This window comes from Plutella xylostella, chromosome Z (genome assembly GCF_932276165.1).
Source record: "Plutella xylostella chromosome Z, ilPluXylo3.1, whole genome shotgun sequence".
Taxonomy (NCBI): domain Eukaryota; kingdom Metazoa; phylum Arthropoda; class Insecta; order Lepidoptera; family Plutellidae; genus Plutella; species Plutella xylostella.
This window is the reverse complement of record NC_064012.1, coordinates 3345365-3359372: the sequence shown is the minus strand read 5'-3', so window position 1 is coordinate 3359372 and position 14008 is coordinate 3345365. Positions and strand designations below refer to the sequence as shown.

At 37.1% G+C, this 14008-nt stretch overlaps 1 protein-coding gene across 11 annotated transcripts in view; it reads left to right on the top strand.

Annotated features, from left to right (window-relative positions):
* Positions 1-14008, top strand: part of LOC105392050 (glucose transporter type 1) — an 86245-nt gene that overhangs the window by 55375 nt on the left and 16862 nt on the right. For all 11 annotated transcript variants that reach the window (XM_048632741.1, XM_048632742.1, XM_048632736.1 and 8 more), the window contains exons 3-4: positions 1299-1403; positions 7554-7650. In XM_048632741.1, coding sequence (XP_048488698.1) covers positions 1316-1403; positions 7554-7650 — 185 coding nt within the window. In that variant the 5' untranslated portion in view covers positions 1299-1315. The remainder of the gene's footprint in view (positions 1-1298; positions 1404-7553; positions 7651-14008) is intronic.

The following is a 14008-nucleotide window of genomic DNA, read 5'->3' as shown; positions in this document are numbered from 1 at the left end:
TCTACAATAACTAGTGGCATATTTTATCTGTCAACTTTCCGTAACATGGCTATTTAAATAACCACCATATAAATGATAACTATCATTACTCTCGATTCAGGAGGAACATTTGTGACATCATATTAAAATGTATTAAAACACTGTTTTTTTACAATGTCAGGGTAGGTACCTGCTGCTCAATATGACACGTACCTTTAAGTACATTAACTAACTTCAGCACTTAGTAGTGCAGCCAAAGCAAAATCCTGTAATATTAAAAATTACATATTTTGTTAAGTATTCGTTACAAACATATCTGATATAGGGAATATTTTACAATAGTCAGATAAATGTTATCTGAGATATAAAATAGTTTCTGTCACTGACTAATTCAAACATTCGGCGACAGCATCAGAATTATATCTCACATAATATTTATCTGACTATTGTAAAATCTGCCCATTTACTGTTTTTAACCTGTTTTTGTCTGTTAAATTCGCTCAAAGAGCTGAAAATGCACACAGTTAATGTCACGGTCACTGAGAGAGCTTTTGAATTTTAACAATTTCCAGTAACAGGGGCAACTTAAATAGAACTGACGAATCTAGCTGTTCTCCCTCTATTTACTTTTTCCAATATTCAACAAAGCTGTGCTGAAACCGTCTATGAATAATTGATGACAATATTTATTTAAAGATAGCCTTTTCAGCGTCGAAATGGTATTTTAGTGTGACATTCGGGTTTATAAACAGCAAGTTTCATCAGCATATAGGTCAGTTTATATTATATATCGGTATATATTTTATATAGTATATTACAGTAAGTATATATTACAAAGAGACATACAGAATGCAGTTGATGTTGAGTTTGAATTGTGTGGTCTCAAGAAAATATGAAAGGTTTGAATGTGAAAGAAGACGTATAGTCTAGAAAATTGAATGCGAGATTGGTTAGGGACAAGCATTCAAGAAGACTTACAAAAACACAATTGGAACTTTGTCGTCGGAAACACAAATACATCGTAGGTTAAGTTGGTATAAAGCATGACACTATTCAGTTCAAGGATTTCATATATTAGTCGTAGTTATAAGTATCATAACATTACTAAAATCAAGCGATAAGTATATACGATTATATATTACCGGGTACCTACGTATGTAGGTATATGATGGTTTCAAAAATGCTACGACATCGAATATATTTTTTTATTTTTATTTTTATCTTACTTCTACTGAATTTTTAGCTAAGCATTAGTGAATAGACTTGTGTAAACTGTACGTAAAGGGTGATATTAAAAGTGCAGTTTTTTATGTTCGCAGCCCGGTCGGGAGCTCTCATGAGACAGTCTTGCCATCGTCTTCTGGAGCACCAACAGACGGGGGGAGAGGAGCCCCCTATCTACTCACCCATCGATCAAATTTCAGGTACATTTTTTTTTAAATTAAAATATATGTTAAAGGTCTTGGAGTTCATGGTCTAGTTTGGTTGTTTTATGATATTATGATATTTGAGCCTAGAACTACGCGGACACCGGTGTGCCATTTGAGTAACAATTCACATTTTTATTTTTCATGTAAACAAAGTTTCAATTGAAACATTTCAAATAAAAGAAAATACATTTATGTAACAACGCACAAAAAATAAAGAGGAAAGGATTTTAATGTGGATAAAAGATCTAGATTAGACCCGCTGATCACCACACTGAACTCATGTAACTAATATGGGTACTAGTGTATTTTTCAGGCAAGACACAAAAACACTTCAAAATATAAACGTACAAATTTTCCACAGGTATATATGTGTGCGTGTTTAGTCGAATACTTTTTATAAATTCGACGATCATTTTTGCGTAGTGATAAGACGTTTCAATTGCCTGTAACAAATACTCAAAGATCTTAGCAAGTTAAGTGCCTATTAGAGCATGGCTGATAACAAATACAAAGAAAACCTCCCCAATCGTACATACTGTTCAAGGCAATTCCAAATATCAAGTACCCTTATGTTGTTGAAATATTCCTAACGAGCCCGTAAGATCCTTCAAAATCATATACATTTAGGTACTTCACACAAAATAACAATCTTCTGAGAAGGCTTCACTTGTTTTTTGATGGGGAAAAAAACGGGCAATAGAAAATATTAGTTCTCATTTTGTTTGTTAACGTCTATAATCTGCTTATACTTGAAATATACACGTGCTAAGTATCTCGGCATCCTCCTACGCTGCGCAATTCAAACGACCCGTGCATAAATTATGTGTGTCTGTCTGAAATCATATTAGAGTGTTACATTTCTTGACAGGTCCGTGGAAGTGAGACAACGAGACCCTCTGTATACAGGGTAATTGGTTATTAGGTGTAATACCTTTGAATGGATTGTAGGAAAAGCCATTTGCAGTCGATAAACAACCATAATTAGTGCCTTATCGAACCGCAACCAATTCAGATACATGCTTTAAATTGTGACGTTTCTCATGTATCTTATGGGAGATATCGGTAGTGTTTTACGATACACGTAGATATTGGTTTGGTTTTGGACGTAGTAAAATTTAATCAACAAATCGCCTCACCCGATATCCGATCCGACATTTTTGTTCTCATTCTATAGAACATAATTATTTTTTATCTTACTATTACTGTAACTAAACTTTGTGAAATTTTGAGATTAGCCTTTTTTGTTCGGTTCTGCAAACTGATTAACCCGAATTGTGATATTTATTACTTTGTTAGGTCTTAAAATTTTAATAGGGCTGTAAATGTTACAGCAGACATTCGAAACGTACGACTCTGTTCCACCATGCCACTCCTGCGCACTGTAAGATAAAATTAATGAAGCTTGGCGATGTATAATAATATGTGGAGACATCTCACACACGGCCATCCGACCCCAAGCTTGGCAGAGCCTGTAACATGGGTATCGGACAGCTGATATATCTACACAAATACATAGATAGATACATATAAAATATAAATATCAACATCCAAGACCCGGGTACAAATGTCTTGTCTTTAAACAAATATCTGCAGCAGCCGGGAATCGAACCCGAGACCTTCGGCATAGCAGTCAGAGTCACTAACCACTACATCAATGGACAGTCAAAGTATATCTATCCCCTGATATTAACAGTAATGTCCATATTAATTTTATACGTTTCATGAAGTGGCAGTGCCTGAAAATGTGGCCAATAATGCTGAGTACCACTTGCTAAAAACACCGGAGCAATAATGCAGTTCAAGGGCAACTGTAAATGCCACACAAACCAATATTAATGAGAAGAGTTTATCAATATACCTGCATTAACATTTCAATATTATACAGAATGTTGCAAAATTGGTTCCGTTTTACAGATTGACCACCTGAGTCACACCCTTAGGCTTAGTATACCACTTTTGCAACACTCTGTATAATATTGACGACCGAATGGCGTAGTGGTTAGTGACCTGACTACTGAGCCGAAGGTCCTGGGTTCGATTCCCGGCTGGGGCAGATATTTATTTAAACACAGATATTTGTACTCGGGTCTTGGGTGTTGATATTTATATTTAATATCTATCTATCTATGTATTTGTGTAGATATATCAGCTGTCCGACACCCATAACACAGGTTCTGCCTAGCTTGGGGTCGGATAGCCGTGTGTGAGATGTCCCCACATATTATTATTATTTAGTGGTGCCACCAGAAAAAATATGTATTTTTATACAAGTACTGCCAGCATCTCACACAGATTAATAACGGTAGCCCGGCCAGGCAGGTACCAGTATCGATGTTTTACAAACTTGTCTATTGTCGACGACACAATGCGCTCCATTCTTCTGCAGTCTATTTCCAATCTCTTTGAGCTGTGCTCTGGATTTTCATTCGTGTTGTGTGTGCATTTGAATACGTGGCGAAGCGCGATGATCGCCCTTCAGGCACTGAGACCTGGCGGGGGCGGTCTCTGAACGCACAACCTTAAGTTTCTGTGTGTGCGATATTTTTAACACGATTTTTTTTCTTTGAAGGACAGATTATTTGTAACGTGTGGAATGTTTCGAGTGGAAGTAGATCAATGTTACTGCTCCAAGCTCAAAATGATAATTTGCAAAATGATCGAATTAAAATAATTAACCGACGCATTCTATTTTCAAAAATTACTTGATTTGATTCATTTTGTTTTTAAAGTTTGTTTACAAAAAAATAACAACCCTGATCACCGGTTTACTGTTGGTCCGCTCTTATTATTATTCTCATGAAGACATTCCGTATTTATTAAATCCGGTACATTATGAAGCTTAAGGTATATTGTAATAGAGTACCTACGTGCTATTTAAAGACTTAATTTAAAACTTTATTGGATGAGAACTAGAAGCAAATAGTTTGTGGTTGATATCTAGTGAACTGTGGAGCGAACGAGAGGGCGTATAGTAAATCAACAAGCTAAAACTCATATGAAAAAGCCATCGTTATTCGTTGGCCGGCGATATTGAATTTTTCCTATTCTTTTGCTGAAGCTGGAATGTATGCAAAAAATATGAATAGCACTATTTTGGTCTGATTTCTGTTGACCTTCGGTATTCGAGGTTGGAAGCATACATATGTGTTTTAGAATTGGATTTTTAATAGTTTTGAATTTTATTTAAAAAAAACGCTGGCTATAGTAAAAATATTGATAAAAATTAGGAATTACACTTCTTGTAAAGATTTTTAAGGCAAACATTTCACGAGTCGTCGTTGTCATAAAGTCGAATTTTCAACAAATAATTTTAAGTGTTGACATGGGTAAGTAAAGTTGATGCCCTCAAATACGCTACTATTGACCACGAATATTGTCACCATCCGTTGCATATTTAAACATTACTGTTGACTGCCGTGGCTGTCAGAGTGCTGCTGCGCGAACGTTGTATTTACAAGTGCCGATTGCACAGCAGCTCTCGTTCGTTCGTTTTTCGTCAGTATAGAGTCAACCCTCCTGGGCTGACCGAAGCTGTGTACTGATTTGCCAAAAGTACTGTGTGCGCTGCACTGGAAGCCTGCCTGAATAATTAAATATGTCTGGTTGGATAGCTCCACAGGCTATGCTTGTCGAAACTGGACTCCGGGACCGTGCATGTATGTAGAGCGATATGCAGAGCAATGCGAGGATGAACGATTGGCTCAGAAGGGCTAGCACAGGGTGCATTTGAGACGTGACAAAAGTTAAAGTTAAAAAAAAATTAAGAGCAAAGGCAAAATATATAAAAGCGTCATAAGGCCGGTGATGTTGTATGGGGCTGAGAGCTGGGCAACCAAAGTATGCAATGAGAAAAGGATGCATGTGACAGAGATGCGAATGTTGAGATGGATGTGTGGTGTTACAAGAAAAGATAGAATACGAAATGAGTATATAAGGGGAAATATGAAAGTGGCTCCTATAGGGGAGAAGATGAAAAGGCATCGCCTTTCTTGGTTTGGGCATGTTATGAGAAGAGAAGATGATTATGTTATAAAGAAAGTGTTGGAAATGAGGCCCGAGGCGAAGGCGTAAGAGAGGAAGCCCAAGAAAGACTTGGCTTGATTGCGTGAAAGAAAATATGAGAGAGTGTGGAGTGAATGAGGATATGACAGAGGATAGCGTAAAATGGCGTGACATGACGAACAAAGCCGACCCTAGATAAGGATAAGGCAAGGAAGAACAGAAGAGAGAGAAAAGTTCTCCGTCACGCTAGCTCTTGAGGCTGCGCGATGTGAGTGAGCGCAACGCAAAACTTTTGTCACGTCTTAAATGTGCCCCGTACTAGCCCGTTTGGTCCTTCCATACAAGGAAATAAATTAACGAAACTTTGTGGGTGCTTCAGATACTGTTGGAATATTTGACGTGAAATGCAATCGAAGATGCTTTAAACTACTAACTATCATGCATTGAATGCCAGTGAAATCAAATGAGGATGTTTTTTTCGTAACTGGTTACAAAACTCCGGTACACACGCGGCCGAAGAGGCGCTAGGGCAATTATATTAGCGCGATGTCTATGTGAGCGTGCAGTATGGGTGGAAACATTCCGTATAGAGTGTAGCGGCCGCACTCCGCACATTCTGAAATGGCGCGCTGAAAACTGGAGTAGAACAGGTCAAGCGTATAATATTTCATACCTATTAGGGGTTGGAGTTAAATAACCCATTTTCGCAAATAGTAACTTTGAATGCACATAGAATCTTCTGAGTATTATTTTGAGAATCTTAATTAAAAATTGTAGTTATTTTTTGAATTTAAAAAACATAACTTGAGTAAATATGGATTTAGCTTCTCTGGGATAAAGAGCCTAGAAACTACCTATGACGAAGTGTGTTTTCAGAACCTTCAAATTAGCGTGTAGTAAAAAAAACAGCGACGAACCTTCTCATATAATTCTAAGGTTCGTTATAACATTTCAAGATAGCTTTTGTGTGGAAGTTATTGATTTGTTGGCTGTAAAGTAATACAAAGTGGAGTCCTTGCTATAATATCAATAGGTCGTTAGTGTTTCAGATTTATAGCATCGGGTTGTCTGAAGTTCTAACAGGGTTGTTATTAGGAGCCAGGCTACCTGCAGGTGGTCTAGATATCTATGACAGTCGACCACCTACATTCGCACTGATGTAATTTACTGCAATAGAGTTGATTTTCTATGGCCAAGTATCGTTAATAATGAGGTAATTTTAGTAATTTATTGATTTGTACCTGGAATTGCATTGGCTGTTTGAAGTAGAGCTGATTTTCAATAGGCAAGTATCATTTATAGTGGTTAATGATACATGGCCATTGAAAATCAGCTTTATTGAAAAGAGGAAATGCATTTTTATGTAGAAATCAAGAAATAACTAAAATGATGTAGGTTTTACTTATTTTCATCCGTGAAAAGAAAATCTAGCATATTTTTATTGAAAAGTTTCCTTTAGAAATGTCAATCTTCATTCCTTTACTTGCATAATCCATTACATTTCTTTTAGAAAAATAAATTTCTAGAACATTGCGTCGGGACTCTTGAGGCTGCAATTTTTACAAATAAAAATATATATATTCAGGTTTATTTACTTATATTTTATCTCTTATTTAGTTGGGAGGATATTTATTCCGACTGTGAAAGCAAAGCTTCTGAAGCTCCGTGTTTTAAAAGTAACAAATCCTTTAAAACTCAAAGGTGGTAATCATCGTTTTACATTATTACTGTACCATATAATGTTTTCCACGCGAGTTAATAAACAATTCGATTCAGTTAGGAACTTGTTTGTCTGTTTACACAATACCATACCTAAGTACTGAAAAAATACACCAATGACACTAAACAACTTATTTTGATTGGGCATCCATGCGTAGGACTCATAGGAGTAGGATATAACTGACAAAATACATGATAATCTTTTATTTATTGAACGTAAAAGTTTACAATTATTGGTTGATTGAACACCATCTCAAAAAGGCTCGGTCACTGAGGAGACGTAATTGCGACAGAAACCCCTCGAGCTACTTTATTTATTTTTACCGAGCATCTTTAGGTTATTGCTACTAAGATAACTCTGGGAGGTTCATACAGAGTTGCCATGTGTTGATACTGTTTAACTGAAAGAGGCGTTTGCCGCAGTGGTACCTGATCATGCAAGCCGGGAGGCCGGCGGCAAGCTGACCCGATATGCGACGCAGGAGGAGGACGAAGCGACTCTCAGGGAACTCCTACTTAGGTACGTGATCACCTTAGCGACAGAACCCGCTTCCGCTCTTCATTGTAAACATACCGCTAGAGCGCGAGTCTTTGTGTCAATGTTTCTCACTATCGCTTGCCATCCTCAAGTATCTACTTATAACAGATATGAAAAGGATCTATCGTCATCTTCCTGCCATACCATCGTGTCACGACTCACGCCAAAAGCCACTCGGCTTCATCAACTTGATTAGACATTTCCAACTTATTATAAAACGTAGACTAAATATAGTTCTGGTTTAGAATCGGTTATAGCCTAGAGATTTCATACATATCAGTAGTCTAAAGCCGGGTTTAAACCAGAACTAACTTTAGTTGTTCTTTTATAATAAGGGGGTTCAAGTTTTTAAAATGCGTGGAAGGATTTGCATGTGTGTTTTGTGATTGTGTTTTCGATATTATAGTGTCGTCTTTTTTAAACATACCTTGACCATTGTTGTTTAATAACATGAATTTGGATTAAAGCACTTAGTGTTTAGTATTGTTTGACAATAAAAACCATGTACATATTATAAATTATTTGTAGGTATAGTTGTAATTAGAAATCGAGTGCATTAAGGGATAGCCGAAGACTGTTTTTATCTTTTGACGTGTATATGAACGTCAGTTACTTCGGTACGGGGATGAATCTGAAAAACCAACGAAATTTTTCGCTGTAGCTTCAAAATTTATCTATGCATCCAAAAGTAAATTAAATCACTGGATAGTTTCAAAGAATTTATTGGAAATTCCTAACATTTAGAGATTACCTGTTTTTTCTGGGAACGTAGGTAGGTACATAGATATATACAAATTGGTATTGCTTCGCACAGATGTAAATATTATTTTGTTAAAATCAATCAATTATATTTACTTATAGTGGAGCCGTGCGATGAGCTCGGCTATCCAAGATAATTAAAATTTACGGTATCAGAATCAGATACATTTCCGCTCTTCGACTTCTATCTATGGATTTTAAATTGCTTCACTTCGCTCGGATTTCCATGTTTTATAAAATATAAGTTTGAAATTCTCTTAGTTTATTTTAAAGTTAATTTGTGTTTTCTAGTGCCGAGTTTCGCTCTGGCTTTCATAATTGCTTGCAAACGTTTCAACATACAACTTCGCTCAGCATTACTTACTTACATAAATGCGTAGGATAGTTCAAGAAATAAAACATAAATAAAAGCTGTTCCATTTCATAATTGTGTAGCCAATGTTTATGGTAGCACTAGTTGTAAGTCAATAATAATTTGATACCCAATTCAACCCAGCGGTAGTGTCCAAGTCACAGCCACACCCCTCATATTTTTTCTCTATTCTATGTAGTATTTCTCTGAGCTGGAACGGAGCTTTGTTTGCTCCGAGGACCGCCATTATGCGTCCACGCCGCGCTTTGCTTCGCCAACACGAGTAACTTGAGATTTAGGTCAAACTTAAACAACATTTTTATATTAGAGATCCTATAAATTAGCTCGTAGGGCGAGTGCCGCGATAGATTTTATATTTACTGCATAATTTATTCGATAACGAGGTAAATTTAAAATAATAAAAGACAGCAAATAGTACAAAGCTAATGTTTTGCGACATAAAATGAGTGGTATCATCTCAAATTAAGTGTATATAACATGTATTAGTTCACAATTTTCATGTAAACCACCTTAGCTAAAGCACGCATAATTTACACACTCGCCTGAGTTTAATTAGTCAATCAATTATTCAAATTCTGATCTATCATACACATGTGCTCCCATTTGCGGGCCCGCGGGCGACAGGTACTGTGTTAATTTTGCAGCAGATTGCAGCGAGGGGTCGCATTCGAATGTGCTATATTGATGTTTGTCTGGCCTAGGGCGACACGGTCCGCGCCCGGCTACACGGCTGCCGCCCCGCGTCACTGACCTGTCGCCACGCCACCAAATCACACCGCACAAGGATGTTATTGCTCCACGTAGTTGGCACAACTTGTATCATAAGCTCGGCCGTTTCGTAAATAAATAATGGCTCTTCTAAGCGCTGTAAAACAAACACGAAGCAGGCGCGCGAGCCGGCTCCAACACATGAACAGCGATATATTATAAAAGTTAAAATTCCGACACTCGACTGTGGAACTATGATAGTGTTGGGAAATTCATTCGGCCATTGCAAGACCAAACTGTACATTGTACAATCTATTTGGCAATGAAATATTTCTTGTCTTGTAAGATTTAAAAGAGAATAAAGTAAACGTAGTTTCACATAAGTATACGTAAAATGCGAGTTTTTAGAAAGTAAAAAGGTCTTGTAAAATGTAATATATGTTACATATTTTCATAAAAACCATTTTTGCATAATATACAATTGTAAAGAGAGTTTATCATAAACGAGTACCTAGCTAGAATAAACCAATTTTATAGTGTCACCTCTATAATCTTAAACCAAGCGAGACAACGTATAAACAAGTGAAAACATGTGAAAATGCAAATGTAATTTTCTGAAACTGAGATAGACCTTTAGCTCAAGTGCGCCTCAAACGAGAACAAAATTTAGCTTTAGATGATGTTGTTGAAATTGGCCCAGCCGCTTACACACCACGAACAACAAAGCACCTAGTTACCTAGACTATACAGTTTAACTTAGTTTAAAATCAATAGTTTGAACATGACAGGCAAACTTGTGCAGGCTTCGCGCTATAACATCATATTATTAGTGTTCGCAGTCGCACACTGGGCGACAGGCGACACGCGACAGCGACAAGACGCGACGACGGAACCGACATCTTACTTAATATACACGAGCGAGACTTAGAAAAGGAGTCGTTCGTCAAGTCGCGCGCCTTAGACTCGCGCGCCACGCGAGTTGGCATCTTCTGTTTTTTTAAATCGTCAACTCGCATGCCCATGTAAAGTACGGTCAGATGCGAACGAATTGAAACTAAAAAATATAGTTAAATATTGTCTCCCTGGCTGATTAGCATAAGAAGGTACCGACTAGACAGTCGCCATTAAAGTAGATGCTTTGATTTCGGGATAAAGATACAATAAAGCATATGTTGGAAGTGCGGAATGAGGCAAAAGGGGACGTGACCTATGACGCATGATACCCAAGTTTGCTATGTCTCTCATCCCGTGCGCAAATTTGACCTGTCATAGCTATGTCCTTCAAGTTTTTGGTGCAAAAACCGGTTTAAAGGGTTAAAACGTCGTTGTTTTAGTGACGTCGTTTTAGTGTTACTCCTAATTCGAAGCAGAGATGTACAGTGCATTACTAACAGTCTACAGTACAGCGCAAAAATATTAAAATGTGGCAGTTTTTACTGATTTTGATGTATTGTGGGGGTAAGCCTGTAATAAATTAACTTTACTATATTACCAAGTCTACTTTGCCGTAATATAAACACAGTGTTACGTTTGTTACCGTTATATTAAATATCGAATTAGCACTAAAATTTAAAACAATTTGTTTTAAATTTTAGTTTAGTTTATTTCATTGGTCAAAGAGACAGACCTAACCGTAACAATTACTTCCAGGAAGTTCATGGCAAGCAGGTCCATCTAGTAATAAAACTGCACATGAAATCGTAACATCCCAGCGAGGAAAGTCGGTACTTCGTCGTGCAGGTTATAAATATAACAAAGACCGGGCAAATAAAAATGGTTCCTGTGTTTGGAGGTATTCGAAGAGAACAGTTTGCCAAGCGAGATTAATTACTGATTTTATTTTTAAGTAAAGTCCTATAAAATACCCTATACATTTGAAGTAGTTACCTTAAGCATAATAAATTATAACTTTTGTGGCTGACTCTACATATTTTCACAGTCGAGCGAGTTGACGACAAAAAAAGTAGGTAAATACGGGAGGGGCAACTCGCGCGCGGCGCGCGAGTCTAAGGCGCGCGACTTGACGAATGACTCTAGAAAAGTTCTACTTGCAAAATTCCGACGGTGGCTTGCTCCAAACATTTAGACGAAATTAAATCAATGGTTGTCTTGCTTTGCCAGTATTAGGTATGTCCGAGCAAGAGAGCAATATATTTTTGATCAACTATTTGGTGCAAGTCATCCTAAATTAAAATAATAGGTTTTTAATATTTACGCAATATTTAAATTTTAGTTTTAATGTTCTGAATTCTGATGCGCTTCAATATTGGAGACGTCGTCATTAGGCTACGTTTTTCCGTTTAGGAGTAAATTGGTGATATAGTCACTGTTTTAAAAAATCGGGTCATTTGTTGTTAAGTTCAATGATTTGGTGTCGAATTTTTGTAAGAGGAACTTTTTCAATGCTCGTGAGTGTACTCATATGAAAATTGACGGCCGTGTCCTGTGGTGGCGTCTAGTCGCCTAGCTGTCGCTGTCACGTGTCCTACACTTGGCTAGGCGATATACGTAGGTAGATAGGTATGTGTTTATAATACACAAACTGAGTGTTGCTTTGACTGAAAGCTATTAAATAGTTAAATGGCCCGGCACGGCGAGGCTTCTATCGAATGTGCAACAATTTACAGCTAATTGCACCAACAAGGATGAAGTTTTAGATATGCGGTTGATCAGTCTGTCACTTTCGTTGGTCGACTGAGATGTCAACAACTTGGAGACTGCTTGCGCGTGCGTTGTGCAAATGTGAAACAGTTATCAAACGCAGCTATTATTGAAAATAAATAGTTATAAGTAGGCATCAAGGTATTTAGTAACACTCAAATCCCTCGTATCGGGAATCTTACAATTCTTAGTTGGTTGATGGATTTGATTACCCTCACCTAAATAATAAGAATTAAACGTAGAAATAAAAAAACTATATTTTCTAAAATGATTTCGGTTAGTAAAAAAAGTCATTGGTAAAGGCAAACATTGTTGCACCGGGGCCCGTGCTACTAATGAACTTAACTTTTATTCATGAGTGAACCCTGAACAGCGCTCCCCCATAATCTCTACGTTTTGTTAGCAGAACGTTTTGTTGTTTGGTTGGTAGTTTGACGGGGTTTGACAGGTATCATCATAATGACACATTATGTAGGTCGGAGATAATTTCCCGTAATCTGGACTCCAAGAGACGGCGTCCGGGGCAGGCCAAAGCGGAGATGGTGGGATGAGAGCTCAGCCAGTTTTTGCCAGGGTAGCACGGAACCAGGATGTGTGGACTCAACAGGGTCAACCTTTGCCCAGTAGTGGCACACGAAATGGTTAGGTACATACAAAAGGTGGATCTATCGATAACTGGATCGAAGCAGATTTTTATCTTAGATAGAAAGAATAAAAATATTGAGGCGGACGTCCTCGACCTGAATTACTGTCATTTGAGCTCATCCGAAGGATTACTTGCAGAAAGTGATAGCGATTAACCGCCACCTTGTTTGCCGAGAAATCAGACACAATTGAAATTGTATTGTTGTCAAAGGGTCACGCTTATACACGGTGGCAAGCCGAAAGGAGTGACTCTGGGATCATTTTGAACTAATTCCGTTCAATGAAATTAAGAAAACTGGAAATAAATCTCGTATTTTCTCCATTAACAGCGTAATGTTGCATTAGTTTTTAATAACTATGTTGAGAAGATTTTTTTACGAATGTAAAATAGAATAACAGTAGTATAGAATGCCAAGCAGAGCCACCCCTTCTCGGCTTACTATGTATGTAAATGGCGGAGGCATGGTCGAAGGCCGGGGTAAAGCAAAGGCTATCAAAGCGTGGCCAAAGCTATTGCGGACAAAGGCTTTCCAGGTATTCTCCCTTTGGTATATATTCTAGGATATACTGCATTTTCCAAAAAGGAGAACAAACGCCTTTGAGCTTCGCATGGAGATTCGTGAAAAAAATTCAACAACTTTATTCTAAAGGTCACATGCACTTTTATTGAAAAGCATTATTTTACAAGTATTTGAAATGGCTTTGAAAAATTCTTTAACATGCTCTCGGAATACAATGTGTATGCAAATATGGAATAAAATGTAACATTAGGTAGTTAACATATTATACAGGGTTGTTGCCAAAGGGGCAGAGTGAGCCGTATGGGGGTTACTCACGGGCTTATTTTAAACAACTTTGGTTGTTTAATAAGTATAATTACATCAGGAAATTTCCTAACAAAAAAATCAAAAAGATGAGCTGACTAAGAGATATACTGAGTCATTTTGTTAAAAAGTTACCGGTACACACATGATTGTTGTTGATTACTTACATATATACTATAATTTCAGTTATTTCAATAATTAAGTTAGGTACTTATGTACTTTTTATGAATCTTTAAAGTAAATGCTTGTCAATGCAAGTTTTCTTTACCTATCTAAAGCTTATAAAATAATTCATTCATATAACCATTAAATTTTATCCATTACATCTAAGTATATCGTATCTTCATTCTTTTACAACACGATGTAACTT